We start from the raw sequence: 26062 nt of genomic DNA on the forward strand, positions 1-26062 counted from the left end.
GCCAATTTTGTTACTCTATTAACGCGTGAGTTAATCGTTTGAACAAAACTTTGTAATTTGTCAATATAACTGTAAGTCCATTCAAACTCCAAGTACTTGTAGGTAATACTTTTCAGCGATCGAATGTTTCTTTCGGCAAACGCTGATTTTTTTTTCACTGTGAGTATTGTATTTGATGATTTCTCGTTTAATACATAACTTTTCGAACTCTCCTTTAAACTCGGTGCCTTTGTCAACCCAAACTTTTTTTGGTTGTTTTGTTTTGATCATTTTTTTGAAAGCTTCGGTTGTTTCTTTAGCATATTTGGTCTTCAGGAGTTCCACTTGTAAGTAGCGAGAGAGACAATCGACAGCAACTAACAAATATCGTACCCCTCGGTTATATTTAGCCAATTTATCAACATAAGCCAAGTCAAGAGACCAAATTTCGTTGATATCGTTAGCAATCACTTTTAGCCGAGGAAACAATCGAAACAGCCGAGGAAACAACAGCCGATCACTTTTACGAAACAATCCATACTTTGTATGTGATGATTGAGATCTCAGAGAGATTTTAACTTTTTTTGGTGAGAGTTGACTAGCATTTGTTAAATTTTTAACGCTACCAAATGCAGCTGGACCTTTCGTGTAGAGTATTTTGAGTTTCTTTTCTTCACTGATAGTAGGATTTCCATTCTTTTGTTGACGTCGTCGCAAACGATTCGTTACTGCTTTCATAGTTTTTATCATCGTCGTAATCGTTGTCGTTGGTGGTGGGGAAAAATTCTTTTTTCTGGGTTTTTCTTTTGTCGGATTGCTTGGTTCTGGGTTTGAGAGTTGTCGATCGAGTCTTCGAAGAGGAGGGTTTTGATCTCTTCGATTCCTCAGTTGTCGGGTTGTCGTCGGAGACAAAGGAGGAAGAAGTTGAGGGCTTAGCTGCTTCGCTCTTAAGCGAGCGGAGAATCTGTTTGGCATAAGTGTTGGACACTAAACTAGGATCAAGATTCAGTTCTTTCAAAATTTGTGGATAAAATACACCCTCAAGTTTTTTTGTGTTTTGCTGTGTATCGTACAAAAAAGATTCAATTTTAACGAGTGTTGATTTTCCTTGAATTAAAACATATCCATCAACGTCTAAAGTCAAGGATTCAACTTTGAACAACTGCTTTAACACTATGTTTGCCCTTTCCAATTTATTAGCTTCCAATAGCTCTTGAATGGATTCCATAACTTTTCGAAACACTTCAGCGGTTTTTCCAATACTTTTTTCATCGTTTTTTTTTCTATTCTCTTTGAATTTGTCTGCTGCAGAGAATTGTATGATTCAACTTTTTTTCTGCTTTATCATCACCATCAGCACTGAAATTAGTAAGTGCATATAATTTTCTTTTTCGAAGATTTGGTACTACATTACTAGGTGTTAAAGGAATAGGAGATGTTGGGTTTAATGGTGGTGGAGAGTCACGGCTGATATTTCGTTCTCGAAATCGCTGTTTGTAATTGAGTTGAGATGATTTGTCGTTAATTAATAGATTACGAAGGATTTGAGATTGTGGTGCAGTTTTTTCATCTGGAGCATATGTTTTTCGAGGAATTAGGATGAATTCTTCAGCATACATGTCTAAGGTTCTAGTTTTTCAGGTTAATGTAACACGATTCTCCGATTGATTTAACTAGTGAAATATTGTTTGCCAAAACTTTTCGTTTTTCTTGAATACTAAACTTAGGTACAACAATTTTTTCAAATGGTACTTTCTTACTCTCGATGAAACTTTTGTTGGCTGGAACATGTCCCAGAAAAACATTTACAAAACAATCGCAGAGAAATCTAATATAATTTGAATCAACTCCTGTCAAAATTGATCTACAATGGTGACTATTGAGCATTTGCTTCAATATACATAACTCTTTCTCTTTCTTTTTCAAGAGATGTGATAACTGCTTTTGAGGATGGTAAATAGAAAATGGTTGGCGATGGCGGAACTATGTTTGACGAATAACGAAGACATTCTGAAGTTTTGGGATCCAAGTCTATCAACAGATGACCGAAACCTTCTTTCGTTGCCAACTGATACGCATGACGGAGGAATTTTGCATTATTCAATTGTCTGCCTAAATAATCAATTTGTTGAATGTCTCGAGGTGATATGAACAAAATTAAGTGAGTTGTATTCAAATCTATTGTACGTGATTGCTTACTTTGCTGAAATAAGTTATGCTTGACATAAATAACATGAACATTTTTATGTCGGCCTGCTGTAGCTAAGTTAACAAAATCTTTTTCATTAAAAATTTCTTCACAGGTATCATCAAGACAATCATGCAATCCCGTAAGTTATTAACAATTTCAAAGCTGGACAATTTTATAAATTCAATATCAAATTTGTTGTGAGAAACAAAGGAACGGTATTTGGGTTGATCGTGAAGATGCAAATGAAACATCTTGTTATACGATGGATAGAATGTACCTTTGAGAAGCATTTGAAAAATTAAATCAGTTTTGCCAGATCCCGAAGGACCTGAAGCGGACATAAACAGACGATCTTTTGTTGAAATGATCTTATTCATTATTTTAACTTGGGATTGGGTAACATGTAACCAACTGTACTGGATAGTATTGACAGCCAAATGGCAGTCTCGTCACAACTAAGGTTACAAAAAAAACAATTTTGAAATAGATAAAGAAAGCAAAATGAAAATGAAACAGACTTGTGTGAAAAAGACAACTTCTGTAGACGGAAGAGAAACAGAGTTAAAAATTTCCAGGATCTGTTTTCGTGAGATAAAGACTGTTCGGCACCACCAATGTCTACAAAGTCGCAATCATTGTTCTCGACAGTGGTGGTTTCTTCAATTTCCATGTTTACTGGAAGACTTTTTTTGCTTATTTGTATCAAGGTTGATAGTTACAACTGCATACCAATCGCCTTTTTTTCTCTCTGATCTATTGCCGTTTGGTTTGTATTTTATTATATATCTTGCTATTATTTTGTCTGTCAGAAGTATCCGAACAATTTTTTCTCCGTTTCCGGTACTGATTTCGTCTAAAAACTCTTTTGGTAAATTCTCACCTGTTAAACTCACATTTTGTGTTTTTTTTGGCAAAAATATTTTTTTGAAATTTTGAATTTTCAAACACGACATGTTAGCAACTAGTAATCACACAAGATCGAAAGAAAATGAAAACAATCAATAAATATATTTATTATGATTCACAAAACTTGGTATGTATATATGTGATTCTTCATTTCGGTTCAACAGGCAAATCAACTCCTCGTTCAATGAAGAAAAACTCACATTTTGTGAATTTGTCATGGTTACAATTAGATTTGAACTTTACAACAAAATGAGCGGCAACTCTGATAAAGGCTTGAACAAAATGTATTTCCTCAACATTATCAGTTTTGACTAATTCTTTCAGTTCAGCTGGAAGCTGTTGGTCATGCAAATGGATTTGTCTTCTCTCTCCCAGCTGAGGTTGCAGCCCTTCTAGGTTGAGATTGAACAACGGAATTGACTGGCAAAATTCCTGGAGTCTGGACATTGTACAGGTGAAAGTAGTCCAGAACTGTAAAAAAATTTCCGTAAACTATCGATTTCGATATCGTTCAGTGTAATTTGTTCGAGTTTTTGCAGGAGAGGTTTTCCTCGACAATCTAATATGCCTGTCCGCGTAATAGTAACTTTATTTCTTGGCGTTAAATTGTTTTCAATACTCTGATTAGTCATTGAAGCGTAAACCATCAAATTTGGAGATAAGGTTGTTTGCATCATTGGACAGTTCATTTTGTACCCAATCGAAGAAAACTTTCGATTTTCTGCGGGTTCATGCTTTAATAATTGATGCGAAGGAAGTAAATGAGAATGTCGTTTGCAAATATGTTTTTCTTGACCCAATAACTGTTCAATCTTTGGGCAGCCAATAACTTCTAAATTTGTCACGGGTAATTTCAATTATTCAGCTAACGAAACAGATTTTTGTGTACCTTTAGCAAAAAAATGGGAATTTGGGTTCCTCAAACGAATGCTGTCAAAAATTTGATCCAAGTATGAGTAAGGGTATTCACCGTCGTCCCAACGAAGCCCGTGTAGAAATTTAGATACCCAATTGTAAGCTTTTTTCTCTTCTTTTGATAAATTGTTGAATTGAACTGGTGGCAGACAATGAATTGTATCAATTGAATTAGTAGAGCAAACGGAAAGTTCCTTTATTATCAAAGGTTTCTTGCCATATTTAAATCCTTCAATATCAAAAATAATGAGATGGTTGAAAAACAAATTTTTAGTTTTCTTTCTTTGGGTTAACATGACTTTCACTCAACATTCCAACAAACGAAATAACTTTGGTTTGAATGCTTTAAGAAACAAGCAAAACGCAATACCTGTCACGTGACCCAGGCAACAGTTTTTTATTGGACAAGGCAAAACATATGTGTACCCCGGACCGGTATGATTTTTTTCTTGCAAATATCCTGCTGCGTCATGTAATATAGCATGTTTTCTAAGAAATTTGAATTGTTTCAAGTGTTTGTCGAGCGACGAATTGTCTATTCTAATTAAACCACCATATGGTCTGTTTTTCAAAACAAAATCCAAATTAATATCAGCATCCAAATACAAACAAGTGGCTAAAAAATACTGAAATCTGACTGATTTATCTGGATATTGTGATTTTAAGTCTATAAAAATTTCATGAATAAGTTTTAAATCAAAAGTTGAAATCATGTTCACTGAACTCAATATAATAAAAAAGGAATAATGAAAAGTATCAATTAAAACTTAACTTTCTCTTCAACAATAAATTTCACAAATAAAACATCAGTATCTACATCAAGTTTCCCATATCCACTTGTCAAAATATCCATTATTTTACATAAAGCGGCAGAATGGGGTCCATTAATTAAACTTTCAAATCTTTTCAAAGTTTCTGTATTCATCTCATCTGTTTGAACATGTCTGCTTTCTGTGTGTTTCTTTGAAACTGAAGTCGAAACTCTTGCGGATTTGTTTGACGTCAACGATGCAGCAGGCGTAACTGTATTATCAATTCGTTTCTGTCCCCCAATGGCTGGAGATTTCTTGCAAACGTTTTGATTTGGTAAAGTTTGTTTGTTAGATGTTGCAGAAAGCAATAAATTGTGTAAACGTTTTTTGATTGCAGTGAAATCTAACAAATCGAGATTGGCTGCAACAGGTTGTGCTGAAAAAGTGAGAGCTAGTTTAAGCTTGTCAAATAACTCTCCATTACCTTTGACATCTTTAGCAGGAGAAACTAAGTATTTGAAGCAAGTGAAAATACAAGGAACACTGAAACTTTTTTGGGAAGGAAAAAATTGATTTAATTGTTCCTCTGAATCTACTTGAATCAATATATGGTAATTCAGATTTGAAGTGGCTTCCAGAAGCATAGTTTTTAAAAGTAGATAAATTAGGAACTTTTTCAGTAATAACAAATTTGAAATTTGGTTGAAATTTTTTGAAATAATCAGGTAACACAACTTCGAACACAACTTCCAACATAACTTCGAACTGCCATTTTGTAAAGGAAAATTAATTCGAATCGTGCTTGACATCGTTTGTGTTTGAGGAAATTTGAGATTTCCTGGCTCGTTTACAATTAGACTGTGGTTTGTCTTTGTTTTCAACAGTATTCGAAATTTCACTTGTTTGCGCTCGGATTGACTTTCCCGATTTTAGTAATTTTGAAAATTCTTCGCTGCTTAAGGAAAGTCTTTGTGCACTTTCAAATTCAGCGCATTCAGTTGCTTTTTTGAAAACTTTCAGGAATACATAAGTTCCAGTTTGGTCATATGTTTTCAATGTAGCATCTTTTACTGTTTTCCGAAATATCGAAATAGCAGTCGCCAAAATCTTTATCTGCATTTGATGTGGTGCTTGTTTTGGTTTTATTCATTGTAACGAGTAGATTTTCAAAGTAACTTGATTTAAAACTGAATAGAAAGAAATGAATGGTTCCGATTGATTGTATATGTCTGCAAAAGAAAGCGTTATATCTATTTTAATTTATATACACATGTACTTTATATCGTAAAGGTATTGGATTGCAATTTGGTTCAAATGGATTAGTATTTTGTGCATGTACAACTGATAAGAATTTGTATGGGTGTCAAAGGTCACAATGTTTAAACGTTATTTTTGATACAAGCTATTTGTTTGAATGTAATTTAGATAAACATAGAATACCATGCAAGGTAACATAAATATTTTACACGCCCTCCCTTATTAAACTAATCAAAAACTACATAGGAGGTCTTGAAATTTCTAATTTTAGAAGAACCAATCCCTATTTTAATCTCTTGAGGCGTTTTCACAATTCATTTCAGTTTCTTTTCTTTCCGCGTTACGTTTGTCTTTTTCTCCAATTTTTCTTCAAAAATGCCTTGTTATCTTATTGCCAGATATTCCAATCACGAAAGAACCATTTTTTATGAAACCGTTCACGGTAGTTTTGTAGCAATAAATAACGAAGAAAAAAGTTTCAATTCTGATGAGTGGACTTTTACACATCACATTATGATTCCCAAAAATTTCCTACATTTATTCAGTAAACTTTCCTTAAAAAAGCCAAAGGAGGACGAAGAACTGAATATAAAGTATTTGAGTTACCTTACAAATTCTGGTAAATATACGGATCCTGACGAGCCTCTTGCTTTTCAGGTTGATATTTCAACTTTATCAAAACCAGTAAAAAAAATTTTGTATAAATACGATTGTGATGTTACTCCGATGTGTGAAAATCAGTTAGAATACTTTGAAGAAATTGAATTTTTTGATCGCTTATGGGGAATGGAACAGATTGAATCACCATTATTAGTTACGCCGAAAGCTGATCCTTCTCATACAGTGTCACCATGGCTTGATGAACCAGATTCTTCAACTGCAACTCGCACCCCCGAAGCGACAGTGAGTAATCACATGGAAAATTTGACTCCTTCTCTATGCCTTGCACCAAAGAAAAAGAGAAAGATAACAACACTAGAAAAAGCTCAGGAGTATTTAGATCTTATTTAACTTTAATGAATTGTTGTTGCGTTTGATTGATTTTAATCTGGTTTTACTGAGTATAAAGATTTAAACTTGAAACTCAGATTGATATTTAATAGATTTCATTTGGTGTCCTCATGTATAAACATTTTGTAAATTAAAACTCTCAGCCTCTTAATGCCTCACTTATCAAGTTGCTAGGAAAAGGAGAGCATAATAAGTCATTTTATAACCGAATGTTCGACAAGTCTTCAATCAAAATACAAAAAAGAACTTGAATTTTAAAATCTCGGAAAAATTTTGAGAATTTTTATCTCGTAAACTTGAGATCCTATAGTCTTTAGACCTCTGATCAAAAAAAATTAACTGGTCGTGAGCAGTATTTTGATATATTGCACGACTATGTTCAGACCATCCACTGAAGAGATACAGACATTTCATTTTCGAAAAGCCTCATCCTATATCAATTTTCTAACTTTTTGTTACACGGTCCGAATATAGTCTTCCGACCACTCATATTGCTTCTTGCTTCTCTCGGCGAGCTGGACATTTTTGAGCCAGGGTGCCGACACTGTACAACATCTAGTTTGGGAGATCATCATTTTTTGTACAAATTTTATATAATTTTTTTCAAGTTTTGTTTCAATTTTTTTTTGCGGAAACATCTAAATTGCTCTATGGATTGTAAAAATATGGCCTAAGTGAGAGACATTAAGTCTTCGATGAAATGTTTGGGGAAAGTGTCATCATGATAATGTATATATGACAATGTTTAAGGTACATGTTTTGTTTAAGAAATTAATATTTTTTCTTCTTTTACATTATTCACGGTTAATTAGTCTTCACCATGTCTAATGAGTTTTTTTTTTACTTTGCAACATTGATGGTTAGTGAGTCTTTATAACAAAAGACATGTTGTAGTCCATTCAGTTCACATGTTCAAGCCATTAATAAGATATCGAAAATGTTTTTTTTTTCAGAATATTGTTATTAATGTTAAACAACTTAATTAATGTATTGTCTCTTTTAATTGATTGCTGTGGACTGAAACCGATCGGAACAAACAATATTTAATCATGATAACGAATAAAATCAATATTCAATTAGATTTTACAAATTATTGGCAATCAAAACTTTTGGCGGGACTTTTAAATTGAATTCAAATTTTGGCGGGCGATTGCCGTTTTAACTCAAATTTGAGCGGGATTACATGTAGCATGTTTTCAAATTCATCCAATCCCATGAAGTCGTGTTATGTATTTGAAAATTTGTACATGATAACGAATAAATTCAATATTTAATTAGATTTTACAAATTATTGGCAATCAAAACTTTTGGCGGGACTTTTATATTGAATTCAAATTTGGGCGGGCGATTGCCGTTTAAACTCAAATTTGAGCGGGATTACATGTAGCATATTTTCAAGTTCATCCAATCCCATGAAGTCGTGTTATGTATTTGAAAATTTGTACAAATACGAATTTTATTTGCAAACTTCTATTTCTCTGGAACACTTGATAATGAATCCTGCAAAATACAAATGTTATTTTTGTCCAATACTTTTCACATTTAAAACTAACCGAACCAGACATGAACGAAATTTTCATGCTATGGAAAAAGGTATTCCAATTTACATGTGTAATGATTGCCCTTTCACATCGTTATTGTTATCTTCTCTTGAACAACATTTTATTTCAACTCATGAGAGCATAACCAATTTATGTGAATATTGTAGTTTAGGCTTTGTTTCTAACAATGAACTCAATAACCATATGATTACTCTTCCTAGTTTACCTGTCGCTACTAGTAACAATACTGCATCCATCAGCAAAAACGAAACATTTGCCCCAACCATGAATGTGAATAACAATGAATTACATGAATCTGCTTTCAATGGTACCCTGAAAACTTTTCTTATTCCTGGTGATGATAGTGTAGATATATTAGAATTTACGTTTAAGCACAAAGGATAAATCCAAAATTTGATTTTGGCAAACGGTTTCCAATGGCCCCAAAAAGTTCAATTTTCATTAAATTTGAGTTTACAAAAACCGTCAGTGATCAATGACGAAGATTTGAACAACCCCACTCAAAATGAGCTTGTTGACAATAATGTTAATTCCCTTATGGTTCCGATTCTATCCGAGGGACTTGTGGATGGAACGTTTTATGAAATGGTCGATAGAATGCAATCGGTGCTTCATTCATTTGCTTCACACGGAAGCGGCTGGGTTAGATTGTTTATCAAATTTGGTAAAATGAATCCCATTCGAGGGTCATCACATATAACATTACCATTAAAAATTGCAAAATCCAGTCATTTAATTAATATTCGCAACCATGATGACCATGACTGTTTAAATCTTTGTTTTACTGCTGCTTATCACCTTCATTATTGTTTGAATTTAATTGTTAGAAGATACGAAGATCCAGCTGCTGGAAAAACATGCCCTGCAACTTACAGAACGAGCAACGCCAAAAAACAAATCGGTGAGTTTCCAACCCCAATGAGTTTCAGAGATATACCCGAATTTGAACGTTTGAACAAAGTTCGTGTCAATGTGTTTCTTTATGAAAAAGGAGACTTGGTGCCTATGTTGATATCAAAAAATGAGTCTGAAGATACATTCAGTATGGATCTTTTGTTGTTATTTGAGCCGGGTAAACATCATTTCGTGTTAATAACTAACCTGTTAAGATTCATATGTGAAATCAAAAGTTATAAATTCCGGACCTTCATGCGCCTGTGTCGGAACTGTTTTCACATAAGTTATAGCGAAGAAGCGAACAAGATGCATCAAAGATCATGCAAAGAACATGAACCTGCAGTAATAAAAATGCCATCCGCTGAAGATGGAAGCAATAAATACAAATTCAACAACTATGCAGCAGTTAGTTTTGTTCCTGTCGTTATCTAATTCGATTTCGAATCGTTTTTGAAACCTGTAACCACATGCAATAACAACCCGAACACTTCGTCGTCTAGGATCTTAGAAAAACATGAACCCTCTGGTTACTCTCTGTGTGAGATTGAACATGGTTCTTCAAAACCATACTTCTTTGATTTAAACAGTAGTGAAAAATGTATACCAAAATTCATCGAGCAGTTACACATACTAGCAAAACAAATCTACCAGCAAAAAAATCGATACCCAAACTATATTGGCAATCGATCTATCCTGAAGCAGGATGAAGCCACCTCATGCTGGTTGTGCCTAGCAGAGTTTGTTGAAGGTGAAACATGCCCTGTTTGGACCACTGTCACTACAGTGGTGAATTCCTAGGGTGGGCGCACTCAAAGTGTAACCTAGCGCGACGAAAGGTGCGATATACACCAGTTGTTGGCCACAATATACAAAATTATGATCTTCACCATATTTGTTTGGCTTTTGGTGAGTTGGAACCAACGAGCACGATCCAAGTCATACCCGCAACAGATGAGAAGTATATCTCACTAAGCATTGGTGTATTGGTTGACACTTACACACGAGCAAATGGTGTTAAGCAAAATGTCTATGAATACATGCGATTCATAGACTCATGTAAATTTTTGAATTCTTCGTTAGAAAAACTTGTTGATAATTTACCAGCTGATAAGTTCTCTATACTAGATGAACGCTTCAAACAAGCTGATGAGAGTTCTCGCGCACTTCTAAAGAGGAAAGGTTTTTACCCTTAATCCTATATGTCAAATCGATTAAAGTTTGATGAACAAAATCTGCCACCACTCAGTGCATGGGGAAACTCATAAGAAGGAGGAAAAATCAGTGTTAGTGAAGAAGACTTAAAACATGCTCAAACAGTCTTCGATAAATTCAATTGCATAAACTTAGAGCAATATCACAATCTCTATCTCACATGTGATACTCTTCTTCTCGCATGTGTTTTTGAAGAGTTTCGTTCGATAACTCACGCAAGCTACGGATTAGATTGCGCGCATCATTTTACTGCGTCGAATCTTGCGGGAGTCGCTTTCAAGGGGATCTGTAATGCTGATATTGAACTTCTTTCGGAAAGAGAGCATTTAGAAATGGTGGAAAATATGATGCGAGGTGGGACAGCATCTGTTTTTGAAAAAAGAAAATTCAATGCAAACAACCCGTACATGAATGAAAAGTACAACCCTCAAGAAAAAACAAGTTATGGCTTCATGTTGGATGCAAATAATCTATATGGAGGTGTTATGCAAATGCATAAATTACCAGCACGGGACTTTGAGTTAATCCATGTAAAGGAAGACGGTGAAGTTAGTACAAGCAGTGAAACGAGCCTTGATGAAATATTGGCAACTCCAGAAGATTCAGATATTGGTTTCATTCTTGAAGTAGATCTCGAGTATCCTCAAGAACTTCATGAATCCCATCGAGACTATCCTTTAGCACCAACCAAAGAAGTGGTGCCAGAGGAGTGGTTAAGTGACTACCAACGAGATGTGGCAGAACAAATGAAAAGCAATGATAATTATCGAGTTGCTCCTAGCAAAGTAAAAAAACTGCTTCAGACATTGCATAACAAGAGTAATTATACAGTGCATTACAAACTCTTACAACTCTATGTTCGGTTGGGTTTGAAAATAACGAAAGTACATAGAGTTTTAAAGTTCAAGCAAGAACTATGGTTAGAACCCTATATAACCCTAAACACAAACAAAAGGAAAGCTGCACGAAAAAAAATTGAAGAAGCACTGTACAAATTGTTTGAATAATTCTGCATATGGAAAAACATGCGAATCGAAAAGAAAGAGTGAAGGTTAATATTGTACATAACGCTGAAGAAACAATGCAACAAACTTCTGCTTTTGACTTCAAGACATTTAAAATATTTGGTGATGATTTAGCGGCATTGACGTCAGCATCACGAGTCATTAATTGGAATGTACCTACCATAGTAGGAGCATGCGTGCTTGAAATCGCTAAATTTGAAATGTATCGGTTTCACTATGAAATTATGAAACCAAACTTTGAGTGTCGATTGCTTTACTCCGATACCGATAGTTTGCTTTACGAAATAGAAACCGAAAAGAATGCAGATTTTTACGAAATTTTGAAAAACAAATCCAACATTATTGACGAATTCGACTTCTCAAATTATCCCGAAAACCATCCCCTGTTTAACAAGCAAAACAAACTGACAGTTCTCAAATACAAAGATGAATTCCCAGCCGACACCATCACGGACTTCATTGCTTTAAAACCCAAGTTATACTCAATCGTCTCTCTAAGTGAGTAATTTCAATTACTCATCAAATTTTGTCGAAAAAATAAGAATTTTTTTTATTTGTCGACAAAAATTTGTCAAAAAAAAATTTGGCAAAAATTTGTCGAAAAAAAAAATTGGGGAAAAAAAATTGGGGAAAAAAATGGGGGAAAAATTTCAAAAATTTTGAAAAAAAAATTTCAAAAAAAATTTGTCGAAAATTTGAGGAAAAATTTTTTTTCGAAAAAATTTTCAATGTATTAACGATTAGTTATCATTTATTCATTTTATATACATCATCGTATGCTTTCAGCTAAAGGCATTTCCAGGGCAACTCAGAATCTTCTTACTCATCGGAAGTATGAAGAAACTCTTGAGACGGGTAGTCTCTATCGAGCTGAAAACACCAGAATTGCATCTGACCGCCATGTTCTGAATACTGTTCGTACGAATAAGATAGCATTGTCATCGTTCGACGATAAACGGTATATATTGGATGATGGCATTTCAACGTTGCCATATGGTTACATCGATTCTTCAGAACCGCCTTCAAACGATAGTCGTAGTGGTAATAACAGCTCTACATTTCATGCCGATAGTGCGAACGATGAAACGTTAGATCGAGATAGTGATGATGATGACGATCTAGATGCATGGGTTGCTCATTTTGAAGACAATGACGCACCAATAGAATGGGATCAAGAGAATATACTAGATGGTATGTCGCAAGAACTTGATCGAACACAAATAGACTGGGATTATACGCAAGATGTGCAATACGATAGTCAAGATAGCTTCATTGACCCCAGCACAAGTCAATCACATGTACATCGTTCATTGTTCGATCTTATGTCAACAGCTTCAAATGAAATAGGATTCCAGACTCCGGATCCTGGATTTGCACGTCTCGATCAGATAAACGAGAGTGACCTTGACAGTGACGATATTGCCGATTTGAGTGCTGAAACTTCTGCAGAATCGTCTTCAGAATCGTCGGATAATTCTTTTCTTGATCGTGAAGCCGTTGAAGATGTGCCAACGCAACCAAAACGTTTTCGCAGGAAATAAGAAAAAAAATATTTGTTAATGTGATAGTGTGTAAAATATTGTGCAGTAAAGAGTAACAGCGTTTACATTCAATGGCCAAGCCAGAAATAATTTTGCTTCAAACGCTTCTTATCTAATTTTGACTTTAAGACATGTTTTATGTTTAAATGTGTACCAGTGTGCGTGTTACAAAATTTGCGTTAAAATTCATATTAACCTTGAAACGTATGTTTTCCGTTTAATTCTTCAACAGTTTCTTCCTGATAGTACTTGACATAGACGTTTACAGAAACCAGTCTATAGTAACACATAAAAATTTCAAGCTGATTCTATACATATATTTCAAACATATTCGGTGCAGAAATCAAGCGTCTTTCATATACCATTCATGAAACTAATCGCTATAACCACTTTATATACCACTCCAATTTGGTGCATGAACAAAAAGAACGAAATACACCATCTGGGCATTTGGACAATTTAGCTATCAACCTAACAAAAATTTACATTCAGGATCATTGGTTTAAAAAATTATACATTGGGATCAAACTTGTGGGATCATTATTTGGGATCATGAAAAATTTTACATGGGATCAGTACTTTTACATGGGATCTCAAAAATTTACGTTGGGATCTCAATACCCAATGATCCCTGTAGGGATCACCCCCTCCGATCCCAGTGTAAATTAGCTATACTACTAACTTAATTCATGCCCTAATCATAACATCAAAAAGGCAAAAATTGAACAATTTTGAAGAACTGCATTTTTATTAAGGACAATGTTAGCTTCTTGGGACTCATCGATCACAAAAGTACGAAAAACTGTAAATTTCTGTGAATTGTTTGATAAAAACAATCTCCAAGATTTTTTCATTCAAGAAAACCTACGTTATTTCAACAATGAAATTTCACTCAGTCTTATCAATAAAAACCGCAAGGTTTTGTATATGGCTAGAATGCTTTTACTTTATAAAAATACAATAAAAAAAATCTAGGCCTATTTTTAACACAGATTAAAGTTCATCTTACCATATGAAAACATAAGTTTTAATTCTATGTGCATGCAAAAAAATTCAGTCAATTTTGAATTATTGGTTTTGATGATGATTATCACCTTCTGCCCTCACATTTGATACGATTTTAATATAAACGCGATAAATTCATTATCCCAGATATTTGAAAGTGCGTGAAATACTTATGACTTTGACTCAGCCAGACCAAGTTGAAAATTAAAGCTCTCAAATCTGGACTTATTGATCAAACAAGCTTGACATCAATATTTCCGGCGACCACAGAAAGGGATCAAGCCATTCACAACTGGATTAAGGTCACCATCAGTCTACCTCAGACTCCTTCATAGGTCGTCTTCATTAAAAAATCTACCAGCAAAAAAATCGATACCCAAACTATATTGGCAATCGATCTATCCTGAAGCAGGATGAAGCCACCTCATGCTGGTTGTGCCTAGCAGAGTTTGTTGAAGGTGAAACATGCCCTGTTTGGACCACTGTCACTACAGTGGTGAATTCCTAGGGTGGGCGCACTCAAAGTGTAACCTAGCGCGACGAAAGGTGCGATATACACCAGTTGTTGGCCACAATATACAAAATTATGATCTTCACCATATTTGTTTGGCTTTGGGTGAGTTGGAACCAACGAGCACGATCCAAGTCATACCCGCAACAGATGAGAAGTATATCTCACTAAGCATTGGTGTATTGGTTGACACTTACACACGAGCAAATGGTGTTAAGCAAAATGTCTATGAATACATGCGATTCATAGACTCATGTAAATTTTTGAATTCTTCGTTAGAAAAACTTGTTGATAATTTACCAGCTGATAAGTTCTCTATACTAGATGAACGCTTCAAACAAGCTGATGAGAGTTCTCGCGCACTTCTAAAGAGGAAAGGTTTTTACCCTTAATCCTATATGTCAAATCGATTAAAGTTTGATGAACAAAATCTGCCACCACTCAGTGCATGGGGAAACTCATAAGAAGGAGGAAAAATCAGTGTTAGTGAAGAAGACTTAAAACATGCTCAAACAGTCTTCGATAAATTCAATTGCATAAACTTAGAGCAATATCACAATCTCTATCTCACATGTGATACTCTTCTTCTCGCATGTGTTTTTGAAGAGTTTCGTTCGATAACTCACGCAAGCTACGGATGAGATTGCGCGCATCATTTTACTGCGTCGAATCTTGCGGGAGACGCTTTCAAGAGGATCTGTAATGCTGATATTGAACTTCTTTCGGAAAGAGAGCATTTAGAAATGGTGGAAAATATGATGCGAGGTGGGACAGCATCTGTTTTTGAAAAAAGAAAATTCAATGCAAACAACCCGTACATGAATGAAAAGTACAACCCTCAAGAAAAAACAAGTTATGGCTTCATGTTGGATGCAAATAATCTATATGGACGTGTTATGCAAATGCATAAATTACCAGCACGGGACTTTGAGTTAATCCATGTAAAGGAAGACGGTGAAGTTAGTACAAGCAGTGAAACGAGCCTTGATGAAATATTGGCAACTCCAGAAGATTCAGATATTGGTTTCATTCTTGAAGTAGATCTCGAGTACCCTCAAGAACTTCATGAATCCCATCGAGACTATCCTTTAGCACCAACCAAAGAAGTGGTGCCAGAGGAGTGGTTAAGTGACTACCAACGAGATCTGGCAGAACAAATGAAAAGCAATGATAATTATCGAGTTGCTCCTAGCAAAGTAAAAAAACTGCTTCAGACATTGCATAACAAGAGTAATTATACAGTGCATTACAAAATCTTACAACTCTATGTTCGGTTGGGTTTGAAAATAACGAAAGTACATAGAGTTTTAAAGTTCAAGCAAGAACTATGGTTAGAACCCTATATAACCCTAAACACAAACAAAAGGAAAGCTGCACGAAACAAATTTGAAGAAGCACTGTACAAATTGTTGAATAATTCTGCATATGGAAAAACATGCGAATCGAAAAGAAAGAGTGAAGGTTAATATTGTACATAACGCTGAAGAAACAATGCAACAAACTTCTGCTTTTGACTTCAAGACATTTAAAATATTTGGTGATGATTTAGCGGCATTGACGTCAGCATCACGAGTCATTAATTGGAATGTACCTACCATAGTAGGAGCATGCGTGCTTGAAATCGCTAAATTTGAAATGTATCGGTTTCACTATGAAACCAAACTTTGAGTGTCGATTGCTTTACTCCGATACCGATAGTTTGCTTTACGAAATAGAAACCGAAAAGAATGCAGATTTTTACGAAATTTTGAAAAACAAATCCAACATTATTGACGAATTCGACTTCTCAAATTATCCCGAAAACCATCCCCTGTTTAACAAGCAAAACAAACTGACAGTTCTCAAATACAAAGATGAGTTCCCAGCCGACACCATCACGGACTTCATTGCTTTAAAACCCAAGTTATACTCAATCGTCTCTCTAAGTGAGTAATTTCAATTACTCATCAAATTTTGTCGAAAAAATAAGAATTTTTTTTATTTGTCGACAAAAAAAATTTGTCAAAAAAAAATTTGGCAAAAATTTGTCGAAAAAAAAAATTGGGGAAAAAAAATTGGGGAAAAAAATGGGGGAAAAAATTTCTTGAAAAAAAAAATTTCAAAAAAAATTTGTCGAAAATTTGAGGAAAAATTTTTTTTCGAAAAAAATTTCAATGTATTAACGATTAGTTATCATTTATTCATTTTATATACATCATCGTATGCTTTCAGCTAAAGGCATTTCCAGGGCAACTCAGAATCTTACTCATCGGAAGTATGAAGAAACTCTTGAGACGGGTAGTCTCTATCGAGCTGAAAACACCAGAATTGCATCTGACCGCCATGTTCTGAATACTGTTCGTACGAATAAGATAGCATTGTCATCGTTCGACGATAAACGGTATATATTGGATGATGGCATTTCAACGTTGCCATATGGTTACATCGAGTCTTCAGAACCGCCTTCAAACGATAGTCGTGGTGGTAATAACAGCTCTACATTTCATGCCGATAGTGCGAACGATGAAACGTTAGATCGAGATAGTGATGATGATGACGATCTAGATGCATGGGTTGCTCATTTTGAAGACAATGACGCACCAATAGAATGGGATCAAGAGAATATACTAGATGGTATGTCGCAAGAACTTGATCGAACACAAATAGACTGGGATTATACGCAAGATGTGCAATACGATAGTCAAGATAGCTTCATTGACCCCAGCACAAGTCAATCACATGTACATCGTTCATTGTTCGATCTTATGTCAACAGTTTCAAATGAAATAGGATTCCAGACTCCGGATCCTGGATTTGCACGTCTCGATCAGATAAACGAGAGTGACCTTGACAGTGACGATATTGCCGATTTGAGTGCTGAAACTTCTGCAGAATCGTCGGATAATTCTTTTCTTGATCGTGAAGCCGTTGAAGATGTGCCAACGCAACCAAAACGTTTTCGCAGGAAATAAGAAAAAACATATTTGTTAATGTGATAGTGTGTAAAATATTGTGCAGTAAAGAGTAACAGCGTTTACATTCAATGGCCAAGCCAGAAATAATTTTGCTTCAAACGCTTCTTATCTAATTTTGACTTTAAGACATGTTTTATGTTTTAATGTGTACCAGTGTGCGTGTTAGAATTGGTGTTATATTTGAAACAAAAGTTTACAAAATTCATATTAACCTTGAAACGTATGTTTTCCGTTTAATTCTTCAACAGTTTCTTCCTGATAGTACTTGACATAGACGTTTACAGAAACCAGTCTATAGTAACACATAAAAATTTCAAGCTGATTCTATACATATATTTCAAACATATTCGGTGCAGAAATCAAGCGTCTTTCATATACCATTCATGAAACTAATCGCTATAACCACTTTATATACCACTCCAATTTGGTGCATGAACAAAAAGAACGAAATACACCATCTGGGCATTTGGACAATTTAGCTATCAACTTAACAAAAATTTACATTCAGGATCATTGGTTTAAAAAATTATACATTGGGATCAAACTTGTGGGATCATTATTTGGGATCATGAAAAATTTTACATGGGATCAGTACTTTTACATGGGATCTCAAAAATTTACGTTGGGATCTCAATACCCAATGATCCCTGTAGGGATCACCCCCTCCGATCCCAGTGTAAATTAGCTATACTACTAACTTATTTCATGCCCTAATCATAACATCAAAAAGGCAAAAATTGAACAATTTTGAAGAACTGCATTTTTATTAAGGACAATGTTAGCTTCTTGGGACTCATCGATCACAAAAGTACGAAAAACTGTAAATTTCTGTGAATTGTTTGATAAAAACAATCTCCAAGATTTTTTCATTCAAGAAAACCTACGTTATTTCAACAATGAAATTTCACTCAGTCTTATCAATAAAAACCGCAAGGTTTTGTATATGGCTAGAATGCTTTTACTTTATAAAAATACAATAAAAAAAATCTAGGCCTATTTTTAACACAGATTAAAGTTCATCTTACCATATGAAAACATAAGTTTTAATTCTATGTGCATGCAAAAAAATTCAGTCAATTTTGAATTATTGGTTTTGATGATGATTATCACCTTCTGCCCTCACATTTGATACGATTTTAATATAAACGCGATAAATTCATTATCCCAGATATTTGAAAGTGCGTGAAATACTTATGACTTTGACTCAGCCAGACCAAGTTGAAAATTAAAGCTCTCAAATCTGGACTTATTGATCAAACAAGCTTGACATCAATATTTCCGGCGACCACAGAAAGGGATCAAGCCATTCACAACTGGATTAAGGTCACCATCAGTCTACCTCAGACTCCTTCATAGGTCGTCTTCATTACTAAAGGCTTCCTACTGTATGAAAAGCCTCATTATTGGAAGGATCTACTTCATCTGGAAGAGCCATCAAGGGTCTAACCTCTACACATCAGCTTGACTCAAGCTGTCTTCGCTGATTTTCAAGGCTCAAGACAGGATCTCAAGGGTTTTTTATTAACCCCCGGTCCTGCTCAATGCAGGAACAACCGTTGGGGGGGGGGGGTGTTTGGTTTGATATCATCTATTTCGCCGCAGCCTGTCCCACTTTAAGGAGGCAGAAGACTCTGGGAACCTCCAACCGTGACCGAAGTGGGGTTCGAACACACGACCCTCGTGTTGAGAGACGTGTGACTTACCCTGCTCGGCTACGGCTGCTCTACCTTATTCGTCTCTTCTTCACTCCAGAAATAAGCCTCCAGGGAAGCTCCCAAGCTGTCTTTGCTGGTCTCAAGGGTCACGACAGGTTCTCATGGGTCCCTCCTTCACTCAGAAAATCATTCGCTAGGACCCTATCCCATGCCAGTATGAAGAGTCTCCCTCAACGTCAATTTCAAAAACAACAGGACTGATCAAACTCTTTACTTGGCCAATTTATTGTTAATCCTCGAGGTACCATGCTACTTAACCAAAAACAAAACAGGTTTCCCGACATCTGAAAAACGAATAACCAAATCCTGATAGCCAAAATTCTCTAGCCAACAACTTTTTGCTTAAATTTTCAAAAGCCCAATTAATTTTGTAACGTTTTTCTTAACCCAAACCCAAGTTGTAACTCATAGCTCAAACCGCTCTTGATTGAGTGAGCTGTAGCTCACTTTGATTACCTAACCACTGGGATTACCATCTGGCTGCTTGACGTAACTGACAATAAAACCTCAATTCTCAATAAGATTCATTTTTAGGAAAAACTTAGCGATCGCTGCCATCCGAGCTCGTAAATCTTTTCTACTGAACTACTACCATTTCAACTATATTCTTCAATGGTTCCGACGGAGCCAACATTGCAAAAACTTCTTCAGCAACTGAGACGCCGCTACACTACTTCCGAGCAGCTTGACGAAGAATCAAGACCAAGTAGCCAAATCAAGCGAAATCGAAAGCTTTAAGCTGTTTCGAGGAACTGACTTCTTGTTTCGACCTGCTCGATTAATTTGCGAACGATTTGGCGGCATTTTCAACTCAAGAAGCACAAGAATACCTCGACGTTTCTTGAACGCTATGAAGGTGCGACATATTAATCAAATTTCGGGAGTACAAAAAGGTCTATGTACTAGTACGATATCAGTAAAGTACCAGTAAGCAGTCAGTCAATGCACCTGTAAGGAGCCAAAACTATCGCAAACTTGGCATCATCAGTCCTACGGCTGCAGACTTTTCTACTTACATGTCTACCTATGGTTTGAATACATTCGACTTCAATTTAGAAAAATTTTTGGGATTTTGCGACAAACAGAACATAGCCAACAGACAGTTAGAAGTCAATGAACGCAAGTCAACAAAAAATATTTACTTTCCAAGAAAAGATAGATGCCCTTAAAACTTTTTGAATTTCTTAAACAACTTACGATTGGCGTTTTTTGATATAACTTATTTTTGGATAAAATTAAGCCAACTTGAGAAAACTGAATCAATAACTAAAATCATTTCGCTGGTACATCTGAAAATTTAATTCCACTTTCTATTCTAGAAGTCGATCTCGATTTTCGTGACCTCTACACTTTTAATATTCAATAGTCGAATTTGCCTTCCTTTTAACAAACGTAATGAACAAGTTTTAAAAGAAATCAAAAATCAAAATGCGAAAACCAGAAAAACTGAGCGTGAACAAATTTTAAGACTTTTCCTGAAAAAAAAATTAAAAAAACCGCGACCTCTTTACGTCTCAATTACTTTCATCGACTCTAAAATTTAGCACGAAAATTGGCATTTTTTACAGACAAGCAAACATGGTTATCACATAATTTTCAGAAATTGCATGATAAGCAAAATCTACTTAACAATCTCCCTCTCAACAAAGGGGGCAGATTGTTAACAAGATTTAATTGATCGAGTTTTCGAGCTATCAGAATGCAGCAAAATTAGAATCCGCAAAAGAAAGCTTTAGTGTTAACTTACTGCTTCAAACAACAGGGAGATTCTTTAGCAGATATCATAGAGGAGGATTGTTACATAGATCCTTTAAGCATTTTCAATTTATATCAATTTATCACTTTATTCAAAAAAAATCATCAGCAGCAAATCGAAACCTCGAAGCATGAAAGCTTTCAGCCGATAGACTGACCTGTCCAAATGGGGATCAGCCCAGGAAACTTTCCAGACTGGTCCATTGTGAGCCTGGATCTAGTGAGTGTTGATCCATCCGGCTCCATTCATCATGTCTCTCCACTTCAGCAGAAGACGTGCTGATTGCGTCGAGAAAATGATTCCGTCGTCATCCGACATTGGAGGAGAAGATATAGAGTAGTTTGAGGGGATGCCTGCTTCTGGAGACGCAGCTACACTACCGATGAGCTTCAGGAAGAAGTCACGACGAAGTAGCCAAATCAAGCGAAATCGAACTCTTTCAGCTTAGTTTCGAGGAAGTAACCTCGTTTCGACCTGCTCGATTAACTTGCAAACGATTTGGCCGCGTTTCCAACTCGAGAAGCACAGGACTGCCTCGAAGTTGCTTTAAAGCTATGAAAGCGAAGGTGCGACATAAAAATCAGAGTTCGGAAGTACGGAAAGTTCTATGTACTAGTAAGGGATCAGTAATGTAACAGTAAGGAGTAAACCAATGTGTTAGTAAGGAACCAATACTACCGTCCTAAGGCTGCCGTTTTTTTTCTATTTGCACGTCTACTCATATGTTGAATACAACCGACTTCAATTTTTAAAATTTTTTGGAAAGTTTTGTTATTTTCCGACAAACAGAACATAGCCAACAGACAGTTAGAAGACAAGGAACGCAAGTCAACTAGAAATTATTTACTTTCCAAAAAAAAAGATGCCCTGAAGACTCTTTGATTTTCTAAAACCAACTTACGATTGGCGCTTTTTGATAAAACTTATTTTTTGATAAAAATTAGGCCAAATTGAGAAAACTGAATCAATAACTGAAATCATTTCGCTGGTAACTCTGAAAATTTAATTCCACTTTGTAACCTAGAAGTCGATCACGCTTTTCGTGACCTCTACACTTTTAATGTTCGATAGTCGAGTTTGCCTTCCTTTTAACAAATGTAATGAACAAGCTTAAAAGAAATCAAAAAACAAAATGCGAAAATCAGAAAAACTGAGCGTGAACAAATTTTAAGATTTTCCTGAAAAAAAACCCGCGACCTTTATAAGTCTGAATTACTTTCATCGACTCTAAAATTTTGCAGGAAAATGGAATTTTTTACAGCCAAGCAAAAATGGTTATCACATAACTTTCATAAAGAGAAATGGCATGACAAGCAGAATCTACTTAACAATCTCCCTCTCAACAAAGAGGGCAGATTGTTAACAAGATTTAACTAATCGAAATTTCGACCTATCAGAATGCAAAATTAGAATTCTCAAAAAACCTTGGTGTTAACTTTCTCCTTTAAACTACAGGTGTTGAGATTCTTTACTAGATACCATAGAGGGAGATTGTTAAATCGATCCGATAAGCATTTTCAATTTGTATCAATTTATCTCTTTATCAAAAAACATTCATCAGCAGCAAATCACAACTTCGAAGCATGAAAGCTTTCAGCGGAAAAACTGACCTGTCCAAAATAGGATCAGCCCAGGAAACTTTCCAGACTGGTCCATTGTGAGCCTGGATCTTGTGAGTGTTGATCCATCCGGCTCCATTCACTATCTGTCTCTCCACTTCAGCAGAAGACGTGCCTGATTGCGTCGAGGACATGATTCCGTCGTCATCCGACATTGGAGGAGAAGATATAGAGTAGTTTGAGGGGATGCCTGCTTCTGGAGACGCAGCTACACTACCGATGAGCTTGAGGAAGAAGTCACGACGAAGTAGCCAAATCAAGCGAAATCGAATACTTTCAGCTTAGTTTCGTGTAAGTAACCTCTTGTTTCGACCTGCTCGATCAACTTGCAAAGAATTTGGCCGCGTTTCCTACTCAAGAAGCACAGGACTGCCTCGAAGTTGCTTTAAAGCTATGAAAGCGAAGGTGCGACATAAAAATCAAAGTTCGGAAGTACGAAAAGGTCTAAGTACTAGTAAGGTATCAGTAATGTACCAGTAAGGAGTCAGTCAATGTGCCAGCAAGGAGCCAATAATACCGTCCTACGGCTGCCGTTTTTTCTACTCACACGTCTACTCATATTTTGAAAACAACCGACTTCAATTTTTAAAACTTTTTGGAAAAGTTTTGATATTTTGCGACAAACAGAACAAGTCAATGAATGCAAGTCAAAAAAAAAATATTTACTTCCAAAGAAAAGATAGATGCCCTTAACACTCTTTGAAATTCCAAAACAACCTATGATTGGCGTTTTTTTTAAACTTATTTTTCGACGAAATTGGGCCAATTTGAGAAAACTGGATTAATAAGTAAAAGCATTTCGCTGGTAAACCTGAAAATTTTAATTCACTTTCCATACTAGAAGTCGATCACGTTTTTCGTGACCTCTACAATTTTAATTTTCGATAGTCGAGTTTGCCTTCCTCTTAACAAACGAAACGAATAAGCTTAAAAATGAATCAAAAAACAGAAAGCGAAAGTCAGAAAAACTGTGCGTAAACAAATTTTAAGAATTTTTCTGAAAAAAAAAACAAAAACGCGACCTGTATGAGTCTGAATTAATAACATCGACTCTAAATTTTTGCAGGCAAATTGGAATTTTTTACAGCCAAGCAAAACTGGTTATCATATAAAAAGTAATTGCATGATAAGCGGAATCTACTTAACAATCTACCTCACAGCAAGGGAGACAGATAGTTGACAAGATTTATTTGATCGAATTTTCGGCCTATCAGAATGCAGCAAAATTAGAATCCGCAAAAGAAAGCTTTAGTGTTAACGTACTGCTTCAAACAACAGGGAGATTCTTTAGCAGATATCATAGAGGAGGATTGTTACATAGATCCTTTAAGCATTTTCAATTTATACCAATTTATCACTTTATTCAAAAAAATCATCAGCAGCAAATCGAAACCTCGAAGCACGATAGCTTTCAGCGGAAAGACTGACCTGTCCAAAATGGGGATCAGCCCAGGAAACTTTCCAGACTGGTCCATTGACGGCCTGGATCTTGTGATTGTTGATCCATCTGGCTCCATTCACCATCTGGCTCTCCACGTGAGCAGAAGACGTGCCCGATTGCGTCGAGGACATGATTCCGTCGTCATCCGACATTTGAGGAGAAGACATAGAGTAGTTTGAGGGGATGCCTGGTTCTGGAGAAGCCGCTACACTACTTCCGGGGATGCCTGCTTCTGGAGACGCCCCTACACAACCGTGGAGCTTGAGGAAGAAGTCACGACCAAGTAGGCAAATCAAGCAAAATCGAAAGCTCTGAGATTAGTTTCGAGAAAGTAACCTCTTGTTTCGACCTGCTTGATTAACTTGCAAACGATTTGGCCGCGTTTCGAACTCAAAAAGCATATGAATGTCTCGACGTTGGTTCAACGCTATGAAAGCGAAGGTGCGACATAATAATCAAAGTTCGGAAAGTACGAGAAGGCTTATGTACTAGTGAGGTATCAGTAATATACCAGTAAGGAGTCAGTCAATGTGCCAGTAAGGAGCCAATACTACCGCTAACTTGGCCTCATCGGTCCTACGGCTGCCGATTTTTCAATTTACACATCTACCAATGATTTCAATACATTCTACTTCAATGTTAAAAAAATTTTTTGAAAAAGTTTTGTTATTTTTGTTTGAATACATTCGATTTCAATTTAGAAAACTTTTTGGGATTTTTTTTAATTTTGCGTTAAACAGAACATAGCCAACAGACAGTTAAAGTGAATGAAAGCAAGTCAACAAAAAAATATTTACTTTCAAAGAAAAGATAGATGCCCTTAAAAGTCTTTGAATTTCTAAAACAACCTATGACTAGCGTCTTTTGATAAAACCTAATTTTTGAAAAAAATTAAGCCAATTTGATAAAACTGGATCAATAAGTATAATCATTTCGCTGGTAAATCTGAAAATTTAAATCCACTTTCCATACTAGAATTCGATTGCTTTTCGTGACCTCTACAACTTAAAGGTTAGATAGTCGAGTTTGCCTTCCTTTTGAAAAGCGAATTGAACAAGCTTAAAAATAAATCAAAAAACAAAATGTGAAAATTAGGAAAACTGAGCGTAAACAAATTTTAATACTTTTCCTGAAAAAAAAATCGCGACCAATATAAGTCTGAATTACTTTCATCGATCTAAAACTTTGCAGGCAATTTAGATTTTTTTACAGCCACGCAAAAATGGTTATCACATAACTTTCATAAAGAGAAATGGCATGACAAGCAGAATCTACTTAACAATCTCCCTCTCAACAAAGAGGGCAGATTGTTAACATGATTTAACTAATCGAAATTTCGACCTATCAGAATGCAGCAAGATTAGAATTCTCAAAAAACCTTGGTGTTAACTTTCTCCTTTAAACTACAGGTGTTGAGATTCTTTAGTAGATACCATAGAGGGAGATTGTTAAATCGATCCGATAAGCATTTTCAATTTATATCAATTTATCTCTTTATCAAAAAACATTCATCAGCAGCAAATCACAACTTCGAAGCATGAAAGCTTTCAGCCGAAAAACTGACCTGTCCAAAATAGGATCAGCCCAGTAAACTTTCCAGACTGGTCCATTGTGAGCCTGGATCTTGTGAGTGTTGATCCATCCGGCTCCATTCACTATCTGTCTCTCCACTTCAGCAGAAGACGTGCCTGATTGCGTCGAGGACATGATTCCGTCGTCATCCGACATTGGAGGAGAAGATATAGAGTAGTTTGAGGGGATTCCTGCTTCTGGAGACGCAGCTACACTACCGATGAGCTTGAGGAAGAAGTCA

At 35.7% G+C, this 26062-nt stretch overlaps 2 protein-coding genes across 3 annotated transcripts in view; both read right to left on the reverse strand.

Moving 5' to 3' along the window:
* LOC134844937 (spermatogenesis-defective protein 39 homolog) overlaps window positions 1–26062 on the reverse strand; it is a 350820-nt gene that overhangs the window by 125261 nt on the left and 199497 nt on the right. The window lies entirely within an intron of this gene.
* Window positions 1–26062, reverse strand: part of LOC134856766 (nucleoporin SEH1-like) — a 142547-nt gene that overhangs the window by 99473 nt on the left and 17012 nt on the right. Inside the window, exon 1 of one of the 2 annotated variants that reach the window (XM_063873037.1) lies at window positions 24237–24423. The exons of the other annotated variant lie outside the window; for it this stretch is intronic. Within the exon in view, the coding sequence (XP_063729107.1) occupies window positions 24237–24416 (180 nt within the window). The 5' untranslated portion in view covers window positions 24417–24423. Of the gene's footprint in view, window positions 1–24236; window positions 24424–26062 lie in introns of those variants that run through there. 2 annotated transcript variants of the gene reach the window in all.

This window comes from Symsagittifera roscoffensis, chromosome 1 (genome assembly GCF_963678635.1).
Source record: "Symsagittifera roscoffensis chromosome 1, txSymRosc1.1, whole genome shotgun sequence".
Classification (NCBI taxonomy): Eukaryota; Metazoa; Xenacoelomorpha; order Acoela; family Convolutidae; genus Symsagittifera; species Symsagittifera roscoffensis.